Source organism: Galeopterus variegatus, unplaced genomic scaffold (genome assembly GCF_000696425.1).
Source record: "Galeopterus variegatus unplaced genomic scaffold, G_variegatus-3.0.2 Scaffold3334, whole genome shotgun sequence".
In the NCBI taxonomy this organism is placed as follows: Eukaryota; Metazoa; Chordata; class Mammalia; order Dermoptera; family Cynocephalidae; genus Galeopterus; species Galeopterus variegatus.
The window spans coordinates 27,065-43,038 of record NW_007729445.1 but is presented as its reverse complement, the minus strand read 5'-3'; the positions used below and the strand labels follow the sequence as shown (position 1 = coordinate 43,038).

Here is a 15,974-nt window from a genome sequence, read left to right as displayed (position 1 = left end):
TCTAAAAACCAAATCCCAACCCAAGGTGGGGTTATTGCTCACTTTCCTGAAGGCAGCTGACACTTCACTGGCTGAAGTGTGTTTACTTTGTATTGAACTTACTTTCAGCAAATGCTGCTCACTCTTTTGAGGCAGCCTGCACTCTGTACTGAGCTTTAAGTACGTATTTCTTACTTTGTGTTAAACTTGGTGTGGGCCCTGCTCAGTCTCTGGAGCTAGGCTGCATGCTCTCTGCAGAACCTGTATTTCTTATCTGTTATATTAAACTCGTTCTCACTTTCTACTGTGACTCTGCCCTTGAATTCTTTCCTGTGGCAGAGTCAAGAACCTGTTTAGAGGATAGGGTGGGTAGATGCCAGTTATTGAGCCCCCCAGACCCTACCTGCAATGTAAATTTTGCCTTTTCCAGATGCCATATAAATGAATTCATCCAGTATGTAACCTTTGAGATTGGCTTCTTTCCCTCAACATAACGTCTTTGAGATTCACCTGTGTTGCTGCTCATATATCAATAGTCCACTCCTTCTTACTGCTGAGTAGTATGCCATTGTAGGGATGTTCTACCTTCACCTATGGAAGGATGTTTGGATTGCTCCCAGTTTTAGGCAGTAATTAACATAGACGGTATAAATACTTGTGCACAGGTTTTTGTGTGAATATAAGTTTTTATTTCTCTAGGATAAATATCTAAGAGTAGGATTGTTGGGTCATATGATAAGCTTATGCTTAACTTTTTGAGAAATTACCAAACTTTTTCCTGTGGCTGTTTCATTTTGCATTATGACTGGCAATGTCTGAGCAATTCAGTTTCTCTACAGCCTCACCAGCATTTGGTGTTTGCACCATTTTTTATTTTAGCAGTGCGTAGTCATATCTCATCATGGTTTTAATAGCATTTCCCTAATGGTTAATGGTGCAAGGTTTATTCCCTAATGACTAACGATCTTATCATGCATTTATTTGCTAATTGTATGTCTTTGATAAAATGTCTGTTTGTGTCTTTTGCCCCTTTATTAATTGGGTCTTTTTATTTTTAACTGTTGAGGGTTATTTATATTTTCTGGATACAAGCATTTTTTTTTCCAGATAACGTGATTTGAAAAAATGAAGGCAAAATAAAAACATCTTCAGAAAATCAAAAAAAGAAATCTCAAAAATTTCAAAAGATGGAAATGGCTCTGAGTATAGTCTTTGTTCACAGTAGACAACTCTAATAAAAACATAACTTGAAAGCCTCTAGCTGCCTGCAAACTTAACAATGTATTTCTAAATAATCCATGGTTAAGGAAGAAGTCATAAAGGAAATAAGAAAATCCTTTGAATTGAAAGATAATAAACATATGACATTATTATGGATTGAATTGCATCTCCCCAAAAGTTTAATGTGTTGGAGGCTTGGTCCCTACTGTGACAATGTGAAGAGGTGGGAAGTCCTATTATGGTAATTGAAAGGTAGGACCTTGAAGAGGTGATTAGACTGTAGGACTATGCAGTAGAAAATGGATTAATAATGATGGTCAGGGTCATGGTTCTGAGGGCTTTAAGAGAAGAAGACACGAGAGTCTCTCTCTTTGCTGTGACATTTCCTACCATGTGAGACCCCTGCCTTGCTATAAAGCCACCACCAAAGAAAACCCTGGCCAGGTGTGTTTCCTGGACTTTGGACTTCCTCGCCTCTGAAATTGTAAGCAATCAGTTTCATTTTCTTTCTAAATTACTCAGTTTCAAATATTTTGTTATAAGCAGGAGAAACAGACTATTACAGACATATGAAAACTTCTGGGAAGCAGCTGAAGCAGGGTTTAGAGGCAAATTTATAATCTTAAAATCCATATATTAGCAATGCTTGGGGGAAGCAATGCTTCCATTCAGAGGCGGAAGGAGGGAGACTTGGCCGAACCCCTAGGATAGAGGCTCCCATAGAAGTAGAATTGTTTAGTGAGACAGTAGCTTTTGGAAAAAGCTAGGAGATGTATCAACAAGATCCAATGAAAAATAAATACAAGGGAGATTTCTTTTGGGGGAGGGAAATGATCCCAGAAGAAAGCACAGGCATGTTGAAGGAGTGACACACAGCGGAAGCATGAACATGTTGGTGAAACCAATAGAAAGTGGATATACAGAGCAATAATAACACTGTTTTGTGGGCTTTCAGACATGTAGATCTGAAATATGCAACAACAGTAACACGGATGTTAGAAGAGGGCAAAGGAGTTATACTATCCTAAGGTTTTCCCACCATCCTCGACATGGTGAAGGTGCTGATATATAGTAGACTCAGCTGGTGATGAGTGTGACAATCACTAAAGTTACCAGCAAAAGAAGAGTAAAAGAAAGGGTAACTAAAAGCCACTAAGGGGAAAAATGTAATATTAAAAAAGATCATGAATAATCCAAAAGAAGAAAAGAAAGAACAGAGACAGATGAGATGAACAGAAGATAAATAGTGATATGATAGATCTGAACCCAAATATATCAGTAACGGCAATATTGGTTATCAATAATCAGTAATATGAGTAATTGTAAATGAGACAAATGCTCCAAAGGCAAGACTCTTAGACTAATTTAAAAAAGCACTTGATGCTTACAAAGACCCATAATGATTATGATACCATTTAAGAGCAAAAATATGAATAAAGATATATTGTAATAATACTAATCAAAATACTCAAATATACTGCAGCTGTAGCTACTCTGACATCAAAGTCTTTGGAGCAAGAGGTATTACTCAGGATAAAGAGATACATTTCATAATGATAAAATGGCCAGCCACCACGCAGATGGCTGTAACGGCTCTATTTGTGCAAATACTCATGACATAGTCTCAAAATATATAGAGAAAAAAAGAATAGATGAATTCACAATCATAATCATAGTGAGAGATTTTAACACACCCCACAGGAAACCAAATTCAACCATACAAAACTCAATAAAACCAGACAAAGTAAAAAGAATAAATATATTAAAAGTTTGAACAAAATGGCCTTGCTGAGATATATAGATATCTCACTCTCCACCTAAAAATGAAGAAAACACGTTCTTTTCAAGAGCACATGACATATCGGTCATATTCAGGACCCAAAAAACCCCACAAAAACCCCAATTTTCAAAGAAGAGAAATAACAGAATGGATGGATGTTCTTTGACTATGTGGATTAGGAGTTTGACTTATGTTTGATTAGGAGATGATAAGAGAAAAGATAATTAGAAAACCAGCTGTAATAGCCCTCAAGTCAAAGAAGAAGTCTCAGGGATGCTGAGAACAGGCTCAGGCTTGAGGGCCAACTAGTGATGGTTGCACCAGCCTGGGAGGACCTGCCAGCTGCGCCGTCCCGCAGGAGGGCCGGGCAGGGGACAAGCCTCCACACCCCCCTGCCCCTCCCCGGCTGCCGCCAGCGCCCCCCTGCCCTTCCCTGGCCCAGCTGGCAGCGTGGGCTCCAGCCAAGGTCAAGGACAGCTCGGCAACTGCTCCCTCCCGCTCGCCAGGGGTTGCTGTGACCCCGGCCGTCCTTGTCCTTGCCTGCCCCGCGGCGCGAGGGTAAGCCGGGTGGTCGCAGCTGCAGGAGGGAGCAGCCCTGCAGCGCGCAGGGTCAGGGCTCCTGTGACCAGGGGGTGGAAATGTGGCCTCCTGCTCTGCCTTCTGTTCGAGAGTGACGGAGGGACAAGGCGGGGGAGTGGAGGAGACCAGGTGCCTGTCGCAGGGGGGCGGCCGGCAGCAGCTGGGGGTGGCCGGGCTGTGTGGGGGAGGCAGCGGGGACGCCAGCAGCAGCCGCGCCACCAGCCCTCCGCCGTGCGTCCCCAAGGAGAGGCATGCTGCGGCAGGTGGCCCTGCTCCTGGGGCTCCTCGTGCTGGGGACTCACGTCAGCGCCATTCAAAAAGAACTTGTACACATAAGTAAGAATTTGGATTATTTTGTGGCGTCTGTGTCGTTTGCCGTGGCTCGGTTCAACGACGACAACATGGAAGAGAACAAATACAGGGTGCTGCAGGCTGGGCGAGCCCCACAAAAGCTGAGTGACAGTCCCTGCCAGGGCTGTCCTTGGACGAAGAGCCCCGAGCCCGTCCGTGTCAGCAGGACTGATGTGGAGGGTCCCGTGTGTGCGCCACACGCTTGAAGCCGGGGAGCTGTGGGCTCCCCTCGGCACAGACACGGCTGCCTCCGTCTTTGCTCGGCACCTGGACCCTCCGCCTTGTCCTCGGGCTGCCTCCTCAGCATCTGACCCTGGGAGGCCGCAGGAGCCCTGAGGCACCGATGCCCCTACTGCCGCCACCCCAGGCACAGAGCCCTGGCCTAGCTCAGTGTCCAGGACCATGCACGCAGGGGCGGGACATGTGTGGACGCATGAGTGTGTTTGTGTGTGGGGGGGAGAGAGTTGGTGTATTTCAAGCATAAGTGTGTGTCAGAGTGTGCTGTTTGGGTTGGGGCATGAGGGTGTGTTGGTGTGCATCGGGAATGAGCGTGTGTGTGTTGTCGGTGTGTGTCAAGCATGAGTGTGTAACTGTTGGTGTGTGTCAGGGCAGTGTGTGAGTGTGTTGGTGTGTGTCAGGGCAGTGTGTGAGTGTGTTGGTGTGTGTCAGCGAATGAGTGTGTGAGTGTGTTGCTGGTGTGTGTGGGGGCATGAGTGGGCATCATTGTCACCTGCATGGATTTCTGAGCCCCTGAATGAGCCTTTTAGGCAATTTCTAGGTCAGTTCAGTGGGACTTATGTTCCAGCCTGCACAGACTTCCTGGCTGAATTAGTTTTCTCTAACGCCTGGGTGCCTCCTGGGTTTTCCTGGACTTCCTTATAAAGAAAAGAAAATAATGTTTAATAACTTTGTATAGAAGCTTACACAACATACACAGCAGATTTGTGCACATATATATCCACCTCAATGAATGTTTGCCAGATGAGCACTAGCTCTATCCCCCAAAGGGATCGGGCTGCTCTGATTTTTAATCATGGGCATCAGTCTTACCCATTTTCCTGCTGTATGTAAGAGAAACCATTCAGCATGTGCCCTCTGTGTCTGGCTAATGCTGCTCAGGCGCAGGCTTGAGAGTCATCCTATTATCAGCTGTGGTTGTAGCATGTGCGGGTTCGTTGCTGTGCAGAACCAGATCCTGTGAATGTGTCACACCTATATATTCATTGCCCTGTCCGTGTGACTACCTGGTGTCAGCCACTGGGAAGAGTGCTGCTGAGAGGCTTCCAGTGCATGTTTTAGGTGCACTTATGGACATTTTTCTGTTGACCTACAGAGAAGTAGGTACACGATATTATAGCCTTATTTATATGCACATGCATATTCCAGTGTTTGTACACTTTTCTACTTGGTTCTGTGTCTTTTTTTTCATTTATGAAAAGCAAATATTTAGCAGCTGTTTACATTATTTCTTCTTACCGACATGGACGATGATATTTTTAATGGACTTGGAGATGGGTCACTCAATTTGCAAAGAAACACAATGATGACATTCACAAATGCTTGTTGCTCTTGCAGGAGAAAGGTTTGATAATAAAATCAACCTCGAAGCATCACAATTTACTAAGAATGAAAAGTAATGACAAGGAAGCCTTTGGGATGAGACTTCATAGTGGCATCAGGAGGTGATCCTGGGAGAAGGAGGGTTCTCAGCCCCCCCACTGGAGGCAGAAGGTGGCCTCAGGAGCCCCAGGCTCAGGTTGGGGGATTCGGCAAACTCTGCCCATTGTCCTAGTGGACCTTACAGTTTTAGGAGTCCTGCCCCTGGGCAACTGCTTTTGCTTTTTTTTCTCTTTTATGTTTCTCTTTTTCTTTCAGTTTTTAATGCTTCTTGCTCTAAATGGTAACTGCTGATTAGGATATGCTTTTTAAAGTATATCATTACAGCCTCCTGAAGGCACAAACCTGCAGACGCTGCTGACCTGGGGCTTTGAAGGGACATGTTGCAGATGTGGACCTGCACACATTGGACAGCGGACAGGACGGCAATCAATGACCTTAGTTTCTATCTCAAGAATCAAAGAATTGCAAACTGAATGTGGAGAAAATAGAAGGATGAAAATTACAGCAAAAATGCATAGAAGAAGAAAGAGAAAACAAAGATCTGTAGAAAGGAGCAAGAAATCCAGTATCGGTAGGTTGAGAGGCCTAATAAGACTGCTAACCGCTTGGCAAGAGAGATCTGGAACTGGAGAAGGCAGTCGGGGCCTCGTTACAGACCCTGCAGACCTCAGAAGCCCACCATGAGAAACCGTAATCAACCTGCAGCCAGGAATGGTGACAATGACAAGAACAGGGAGCACATGGCTCTTCAGGTGGGGAACAGGGAGGCCCCAGCACACTCTGCAGCACAGCTGGCCTGATGGGCCAGAGTGTTCTTCAGGCACCATGCCCCAGCCACCCGGGGACATGTCAAGCAGCCGTACTGCCATGTGCCTGAGCTGGGCGTTTCCTCTCCTCACCCCCAGAAGCAGCAGGATGGTGGTCGCAACTGTGTCCTTCAGTCTGTGCACACTTCCAGTTCTTCCTGTGGCAGCCTCAGTTCTGCCTTTGAAACCTGTTCCCAAGGCTGTGGCCCAGGCCATGGGACCATCTGTGAAGTCACTAAAGCATAAGTGTGTGGGTGCCCCACAGCCAAGGTGGGGAAGCTGTCTTGGAATGAGCGCCTCTCATGCATGGTCAGCCTTCATGCCTCCCAGCCTGCTCGTGCCGTCGCCTTCTTTTCTTCCTAATGGCTTTCCCAGGAGGCAGACAGTGTGTGGATCAGCTCCTCCAAGAAGAGCCTGACATGGTGGCATGGCTCAGGACCCGGGACTACAGAGTGGCGGCGCTGGGTGACAATGCACATCAGCAAGTGCTTGGCAGGACCTGCCCTTCCCCAGCCCTGGATGCCCTCTCACTGGCAGGGTGGCTGTCCACGTGCATCCCTCTGGAGCTCGTGCCGGGGACTTGGCTTCACTCTTGTCTTGGAGTTCTCCCTGCCTACCCCAGGACATTAGAAACCCCTCTTCCTTGCTAAGCACAAGCATAGCCAGGCCTTGGGGCAAGAGGGAAAATGGTGAGTCGGCCAGCAGGTGCCACAGATGGTGGGAGGACAGTTCCCAGCCTCCGATACTGGCCCCTCATTCTGTACCCTCCTGAGGCTCCCTGAGGGTGTGGGCTGCAGCCCAGGCCCCAGGAGGGCAGAGTTTTCCCTCAACTCCCAGGACTCAGGGCCCACCATTATTTCTAGGGGTTCCCATGACACTACCAGTCCTGGGAGGCACCACCGTGAGGACAAGCCAGGTGGGCTTGAGACTCCCACCCAGGTCTTATTGGGGCAGCCCCAGAAATGTGCAGGCAGCAGGCAGATGCATGCCCGTGGGTTAAAGGCTCAGGTGGCCAGGGGGTGAAAATGTGGCCTCCTGCTCTGCCTTCTGCTTGGTGGTGATGGCGGGGAGGGACAAGGTGGGGGAGTGGAGGAGACATGGGCAGGGCTGTGTGGGAGTGCAGGGAAGGGTGCCAACAGCAGCCATGCCACCACCCCTCGGCCACGTGTCCTTGTCCCCAGTCTACAACCAGGACAGGCATGCTGCGGAGGGTGGCCTTGCTTGTGGGGCTCCTCATCCTGGGGGCCCACATCTGCAGTTTCCAATTTGTAGACATCGATAAGAACTTGCAGTATGTCATGATTACTGCGGAGTATGCCGTGTTTCAGTTCAACGAAGACCAGGAGGATGAGTTCGCCTACAAGTTTCTGCGGGTCCGGAAAAGCCAGCGCCAGGTGAGTGGCCGGGTGTCTCCCTGCTGTGGCTCCCACATTCCCTGCAGCCGGCCAGGGATGGTGGACGGTGGACCCTTGCCATGCACAAAAGAGCAAGCAATTTTCTAACTTGGCAAATATTTTTAAGAAAAATTCATGGTATCATCAGAAAATCTCAGTGCTGCTTTCTTACTGAGTAGCCCCTGAAAAATAGGGTAGAAGGAGGACAGAAGATAAGCAGACAGGAAATGATCGAGTCAGAAGCTCAGCTTCTGTGTGGGGGAGAGAGAAGCGGTGTGCGACGCAGAAGTCACCGATGTCCATTGTGTGTCGGCCCGTGTGCAGGAAGCCGTGGGGGAGATGGCCAGGGACCTGGTCTCAGGGGTATGTTGTGCTGGGTGAAGAGAGAAGTGAGCCGGCCCCCACATTCGTGAGTCAAATAGTGAGAGGTGGCCAGGTGCAGTCAGCGCAGTGATGCAGGGTCCTGGGAAGGTGAGGAAGGTTGAAGGGAGGGCATTATTTGGGTGGGTGGTCAGGAAAGGTCCCTCTGTGAGGCATGCCTGGAAGGACCTCACCATGCAGAGGTTTGGGAATAGCAATGCAGGCAGCCACCGGAGAGTCCACGGCCTCAAAGTCCATGGACCCGTGTCTGCTGCATGTGTGCAGGGGCAGGTGGGGCTGAGCGGTTAGGATCCTGTACTTGGAGTCCTGGGGATCCACTGGAGGGTACTACTCTGATGCTCCAGCAAGCTTCTCACTCTCCAAAGCCCCCAGCAAGCTTGGCCAGGGTGAGGGGATGGTCACCTGGTTGTCAGAGGTAGACGTGCAGGCTTCTGGGTCTATGTGGAGGCCGAAGTGGAATGTCTGTGCCGCACGCCTGAAGCCATGGTGCCGTGGACTCCCCCTGCACGGACACCGCTGTGCTCATCTTTACTTGGCTCGTAGGCCATCTGCCTCGTCCTCAGGCTGCATCCCCAGGACCAGACTCTGGGAGGCCAAAGGAGCTCCTGCGGCACTGATACCTCTACTGTCGCTGTCCCAGACACAAAGCGCAGGCCTAGCACAGAGTCTGGGACCGTGCAAGGAGGGGCAGGACGTGTGTGGATGCATGAGTGTGTGTGAATGTGTTGATGTGTGTCAGGGAATGAATGTGTGAGTGTGTGTTAGTGTGTGTCAGGGCGTGAGCTGTGAGTGTGTTGCTGGTGTGTGTTGGGGCATGAGTGGGCATCATTGTCACCTGCATGGATTTCTGAGCTCCCAAGTCAACCTTTTAGACAATTTCTAGGTCATTCTTGTGGGACATGTGTTCCAGCCTGCACAGATTTCTGGGTGAATTTGTTTTCTCTCTATGTCTGGGTGTTCCTGAGGTTTTTTGGTTTGTTTGATTTTTGTTTTTTTGTATGTCTTTATAAGGAAAAGAAGAACTTTTGCGAGATAAGCACTTTTGTGCAGTCAACACCACATGAAACAATATTCCCAGCTTCCCAAGGTGCCCCTCCCTGCCCCTGCCCACGTTCCCATCTAGATCCATCCCCCAAAGGGATTCTGCCACTCTGATTTCTAATCGTGGGCCATTTTCCTGCTCTGTGTAAAAGCAATCATTCAGCATGTGCTGATACTGCTCAGGTGCAGGTTTGAGAGTCATCCTGTCATCGGGTGTGGCTGTAGCATGTGCGGGTTCATTGCTGTGCAGAATCAGATCCTGTGAATGTGTCACACCCTATGTATTCATTGCCCTGTCCGTGTGACCATCTGGTGTTAGTCACTGGGAAGAGTGCTGCAGGGAGGATTCCAGTGCATGGACATCCTTAAATGGGGAAATGGAGAATTAAGAGGAAAAGTGGAATAAGAAATACAACAGAAATTAGGGAAGTAAGAGAGGTTGCACAGGACATGTGGATCTTTATTTACATGCATATGCACATCACCTCTTTACTCACTTTTCTATTTGGTTCTTTTCATTTTTCTCATTCCACAAAGTATTTCACAGAAGTTTCTACAATTTCTTCTTGACAGATGTTTTCTTGGATATATTTAATCGACATGGAATTGGGCCGCACAGTTTGTAAAAAGCGTGATGAAGACATTGACAATTGCCCATTGCAAGAAGGCGCAGGAGAGAAAAAGGTCTGAGACTAAAATAAACCCCACAACATCCCGATCAACTAGGGATGAAAGAAAATGTCAAGGAGAGCCTTTGGGAGGCGACTTAGGAGAGTCATCGAGGGACAATTCTGGGGCAGAAGGAGGGTTCCTGACCTCTCTGCCACAGGTCTCCAGGCTCCCCTCGCCCCCCACCCCTCGCTGGGAGACAGAAGGTGGTCATTCTGAGCAGGCAGAGCCTGACTCCCTGCACTGTGGGTGAGCCCTCTGCTCACAGCCCAGCGGCTGACCGCAGGCCCCCTGCAGACGTCCAGATGGCCTTCCTCTCTGGCTGGAGCCCCACTCTGGGTCCCGGCCCTGTCCCTTGAAGAGACCCTAGAGGTTCAGGCAGATGATGTTTTCCATGTGGTCCTTACTCTTCTTTGCTCCTGTTCTTGGGGACTGGAGGACTGTTTATTTCATCTGCACACGCAGCCACTTCTCTCTAGTTCATGTCTTTTGGCTGTTCCCCCTCAGTCCGAGTTCATCATCCCATGGCTGATGTGTGATCCAGGGGATCCTGGAGCTTGAGGATGGGCCTCAATCAGGGTGATGCCATCAGTGAGGCTTGTTTCTCCCTCCAACCCACAGCCTTCCCTTGGGTGGGTTTGCAAGCTGCTGCTCAGCTAGTGGGTGCCTACCTCCGGACAGTCTTCTGCTTCCTCAGACATGTGGAGGGGCAGCTTATCCAGCATCGTGTGAGCTGGCGATGCTGTGAGTGGATGGGATGCTTCAGGTGCAGGTGATGGCTCCAACCAGGATTCCTCTCAGGAGCCCCAGGTTCAGGCTGGTGGATTGAGCCACCTCTGCCCATTGTCCAGGTGGAGCCGTGAGCTTTACAAGCCCTGACCCCAGGGGACTGTTTTTGCTTGTTATTTTTAAATTTAAGTTTAATTTAATTTAATTGTTTTAGTTTTAATGCATCATGATCTCAAAGCGTTGCATTTTTCTCATTTATGCATTACAATTTTTTTTCAGGTGCGCTGCTCTTTTCATGTGGATGCCCAACCCTGGATTACCCAGTTTACTCTCCTAAACAGCACCTGTGTGCAGACATAGGTGGGGATGAAGGCCCTGGCTTTCCACTGTAGAAGTCCCTTTCCTTCTGGGGTGTGACAGTCTGTAGTCGCAGGTTGGTGCAGTAAGTACCAGCAGAATTAAAGGCATCTCAGCACTTTCAGGTCCCTGTGCAGTCTTGCCCTCTCCTGCTTCGTTCATTTTCCATGGATGTCGCTGCCAGTGATATGGGATGGAGACTATGTCATCATCATGGTTATTACCCCAGCTGCAGGTGCAGAGCATTGAATAAATCCAACTCCCCACGTCATGAGGCACTTCATGTAGGGGTTCCAGCGGTGGGTTTGTGTGCTCATTCATTCATTCATTCTTCCATTCCTTCATCTGTTCATTCATTCATTCACTCTCCAACTTCCCCATGCCCCTCATCCACCTACTCAAAAGGAATGCAGACAATTTTTCTTGTGAGCATCCACCTGGGTCCCCTCTGCTGCCATCCCAGGACCAGGCTCACAGTGGGTGGCCTTTCTGCAGAGGGCCAGGCCCAGGCCCAGGGGCAGGGGAGGGCCACTGAAGCTGACAGGAGACTCTGCCCTCTGTGGACACCGAGGGCTACTCGATGACCAGAACATCTTCTCCAGGGCTCAACTGACAACTGAGAAGATGGCAGCGCCAGTCCCCATGTCCTCATCTGGTCCTTGAGGCCTGTATTCCTCATCCGGTCCCAGCTGGGCCTCCCCAGCTGTCAACACCACTCCCTGCCACCATGGTGGCAGACGCCCACCTGCCAAGCAAGTCTCTCCTTTGGAGTGTTCGTTGGGGAGCAGCCTTGGAGGGCAGAGAGAAGGAGGCATGGGAGGGTGGGAACAAGATTTGGGCAGGGAGGCACTGGTGATGCCTTCTAGAGGAATACTCCAGAATGGAACGACTGGGGGGTCTTTTGTTCTGTGTCCTGGATTTCTGTGGACTCTGATTTGAATGTCCCTTTCCTGGCCGACACTTTCCCATGCATTTGTTATAAGAGCTGGGCTCACAAGCATTGGTCACAGGCAGGAACTGCTTCAGCTTCCAGTCCCATTTCACAGAGGGTGGTGCTTTTTCACACTACTACAGTTCTTTTCTACTTTGATTCCCCTCCCATAGGTTTCATTTTATAATTTTCTTAGACTCCAGGCAACACCCCTTCTCTATTGTAGCAGAAAGTTTGACAACCAACATCAGAAATATATGAAGTCCCCAGGTGATTGGCACTTGCAGCCAAGATTGTAAAAAGTTCTCTTAAGGAACTCCAGTATTTTAGAAATTGCGTTAATTGCTCTTAGTGTATTTTGTCTGTGGTCTGTGTCTTTCCTCTGGTTCCAGTTCTCTCAGAAATTTAAAACAATGTCCTATTGTGGATTTTACTGAGTTGAAGCTCAGAGGTCATGAGCTGTGTAGACGTCCTAGATGGGTTGGTAAGTTTTGTTCCTGCTACTCTTGTCATAGGATGAACCAAAATTAGTAGATTTTGAATGATGTGTCACTCTCCGAGATCGGCCATAACCCAGGAGTCTTTCTTATTTCTTTGTGCCCTGGAGAAACATCTGTGGATTCAGCTCATACATTAGTTGGCCCAAATCAGTAGGAGTAAAAAATATATTTGAATGTTGTACACACACACAATAGAAAATGTGACACAGATTTCATAAATTCTATTTTAGGAAAATAGAATTTAGAATTCTAGGGTGAAAGGAGGCCACACCAAATGGCGGCTGTTTAAGTTCCCCACCCGCATGGTCCACACAAGATGGCGCCTAGAGGAAGCAAAGGGGGAGTGTCACTTTTAGTTCTGCAAAAATTTTTATTGGTAGTTGCACCTTTCCGGGCTCTTGATCAGTGCATGATCAGTAGGCTAAGAATTAGAGAGGCAAGGCACATGCACATTTGACCTTTTCAAGGATTGGCCTAAGCTTGGAAATCTCCACCTGGTAAGCATATAAATATGATCTTTTGTGTTACAATAAACGGAACTGCTTGACGGAACCCCCGCCGCGTCTGAGTGTTCCTTTGTGGGCTGAATAGGGGGGCGGTGCACTCACCCACCTTCGGGATCCTTCTTCGGCTTACACAGCAGAGGGCAACTTATCTGGTCCTGCCTGGGGGGGGGGGTTGGGAGTCTGCTGGGGATCACTCGGTGGCCATGGCCAGGGAAATCCGGAGCCAGGGCCTGGCTGACCGAGAGAACCCCTGACAGCAGCACACTGGTTCTCAAACTTGGCTGCACATTGGAAATTCACCCCTGGGAACTTTTAAAAACTGCTGGCTTCTGAAACCAACACCCACAGATTTGATTTCCTATTTTAAGATTAGAAATGTGTATTTTGCTCAGTTTAATAGTTAGCCTATAGCTGTTATGGCAGTTAAGCACCTAGACTCTAGATAAAAAGAGTGGAAACTTGTAACAGGGAATAGATTATGGACAGTCACTTAAAGAATGTTATGTTTATCTTTAAAAAAAAAATGTAGCCAGTTAAACATGAAGTGATAATTTAAACAATACTCAGAAATGATTTAGATTCACCAGATGCTTGCCTCTGCTTTTTCTTTAAAGACAACAGTACTGACATGCAGATTTTTTATTTTTATTCTTATTTTTTTTGCAGATTTTGAGGTTGGGGTGACCTGACCACAGTCATGAGATCATCCGGCACCCACTCATCTCTGACACCAGTCCTAAGTTTGTTTTGCAGATGAAGCAAGACCACCAGAGACCGAAGACCTGCTAAAATACATGCACTCCCCAGATCAGAAGCAAGATGCTGGTTTCACTGAGGACAGATCAGATTCCCACATGGCTCCCAGGACCCTGACTCATGGCTTGGCTCTATAAATACTTGTCATTTTAGGCTATCTGGGAGTCTGAGGTTTCAAACTCCTTTTGCTGCATTGTTGTCCTTTGCCTGGCCACTCAAACACTGCTCTTTCCCGCTGCAAACTTTGGCATGAGAGACTCTTTAGTCACATGGTGTGGTGGATGACAGGCCCCTTCTTGGTTCAGAAACACTTCCTGGACCCCTTCCCAGAGATTTTTATTTTATTGGTGAGGTATAACCTGGGGTCTTTAACTCCCCAAGTGCTTTTAATATGAAGCAAAATTTGAAAATCATGCATAGGTTATTAGTAAGTGACTAGCAGTTTGGAAATAAATAATATATTTAAATTTGTATAAAGCTTTTACATAAATTCTTCATCTAGTCGTTTATTATATAGAAATACTTGTGTAATTTCACAAAGATATTGGAAAAGTATTGTTCACTATATTACCGAGCAATAGGCTTGCTGCCCAATGCACACAAAAAACCAGCACTGTGATGCTGGCTTTTGTGAAAACAAAGAACTTTATTGCATGACCAGCCAGCAAGAAGTCAGGAGGCTGTGCTCATATCTGCTCCCCAGACCAAGTGTGACTTGTTTTTACAGGAAACTCAAAGTATAGAGAATTATAGGCAAAATTACAAAAAATGCAAGTTGGCAGGAGCTGGTTGGTAGGAGATAAGCCCATTCCAACCTCACTCCATTTTCTGCTCGTCCTGCAACAAATGGTGACGGACCCCTCGCGTTTTAGTTGTGTCCAACATTCTGGCTCCAGTAAAGCTCTGAATTTTTGTTCCATGCAGGGGGGTGGGGGGTGACTTTGGTTCTGAGTGACATCTGGAAGTCATGGTCCTCTGAACATGTTCGTCCTGCTTCAGAGACTGGGGCTTCTACAAAAAAACAACCTTAAANTCCTCTGAACATGTTCGTCCTGCTTCAGAGACTGGGGCTTCTACAAAAAAACAACCTTAAACAGTAGTAATTCATGATCATCTGACCATTACAAGAAAGTGGAAAGGCACTTTGTTATCATAAAAGGAACTCCAGGCAATTACTCAGCTTAGTCAATTGCCTGGCGTAGTTAGCAGCTGGTTTCAACTACAGTACTGTTTGTATGCACCAGAAATGAGAAACAACCGAATGATCCATCACTAGGGAAATAGTGTAGCTACAATGTGTGCATTCATGCTCTGCAATGTTCTTCAGCCTGCCTGGCAGAGCAGTGCCTGTATGTGTTTCCTGTACATTGACCCCTCAACCCCTCCCCCCCGATACCCCCACCCATGATGGTCTGGAGCCCATCAATCTTTGCAGCCTGGAACAAACACCCACCTCTCTGCACCTCCAGGAACTTGCTGGACACTGATTGGGGATTTTCACATAAAAGCAAAATCTCTGAGAGCTCAGGGGGGTGCACGGCCCCCTCCTCCCTCTAAGGCCCAGGCTGGGATCCGGGGTGGGCTGTGTGACCCCTTGCCCTGGCAGGATTGGGGAGGAAGGTGCCATTGGCCGAAACAAAGTCCAGAGGTCAGGCATTGAGGAAGCTGGGTTGATAGCACAGGTGGGCAGGAGACACCTGGGGGGCCCTCCACTCCAAGGGCAGAGTGGAACGTGCTTGCACACTGTCTGTGGCTTTCTGAGAGCTGCTTGGACCCAAAGGCCACAGGCTGGCAGGTGAAAGGTGCCCTCACTGAGGCAGAGTCACAGATGGGGATTACATCACAGAGTGTGACCTCCCTACAGGGGCGTGGACCTGCAGGTGAAAACAGACCAGAGATCAGAACCCGCAGAGCCCACTGACTAGGGCACAGGCATGAACTGAGCGTGCTAGAGATCCAGGAGAACCACGGGCTGGGTGGCGGGGCAGAGGCCAACTGCACAGGAGGAAGAAGGGGTCTGGTGTGTGGAGCAGGTCCAGAGTTCACAGAGGGCTGGGGTCAGGAAACCTCAGGGGCAACAGTTTTCACAGTCACATCTTGCAGGACCAAGAAGCAGATAACAAGAGCAGGTAGTGACATGCACAGGGTAGGTGTAGACACATCTGGGTCCAAGTGGAGAGGAAGTTCTCCCTAGAAACACAGACCACACCCAGGACAAGGAGGGGGAAGGCTAGTAGCAGAGACTCCTTCACTGGCATCCCACAGGTGGGTTTCCTTGGAGGAGAGAGGTGGCCCTAAAGAATGACCCTAATCGCTCTTTCTTGAACCCAGCTGGGCTAACACTGAGAGAAGGCAGCCTGCCAAGGCAAGATCT

At 48.4% G+C, this 15,974-nt stretch overlaps 1 protein-coding gene across 1 annotated transcript; it reads left to right on the top strand.

Annotated features, from left to right (window-relative positions):
* Nucleotides 1-7,529: 7,529 nt before the first annotated feature.
* On the top strand, nucleotides 7,530-11,035 carry CST9L (cystatin 9-like). The gene is made up of 3 exons (XM_008584683.1): nucleotides 7,530-7,730; nucleotides 9,726-9,836; nucleotides 10,830-11,035. Exons 1-3 carry the CDS (start codon nucleotides 7,536-7,538, stop codon nucleotides 10,908-10,910), a joined length of 387 nt encoding a protein of 128 aa, XP_008582905.1. The 5' UTR covers nucleotides 7,530-7,535; the 3' UTR covers nucleotides 10,911-11,035.
* Nucleotides 11,036-15,974: the final 4,939 nt, after the last annotated feature.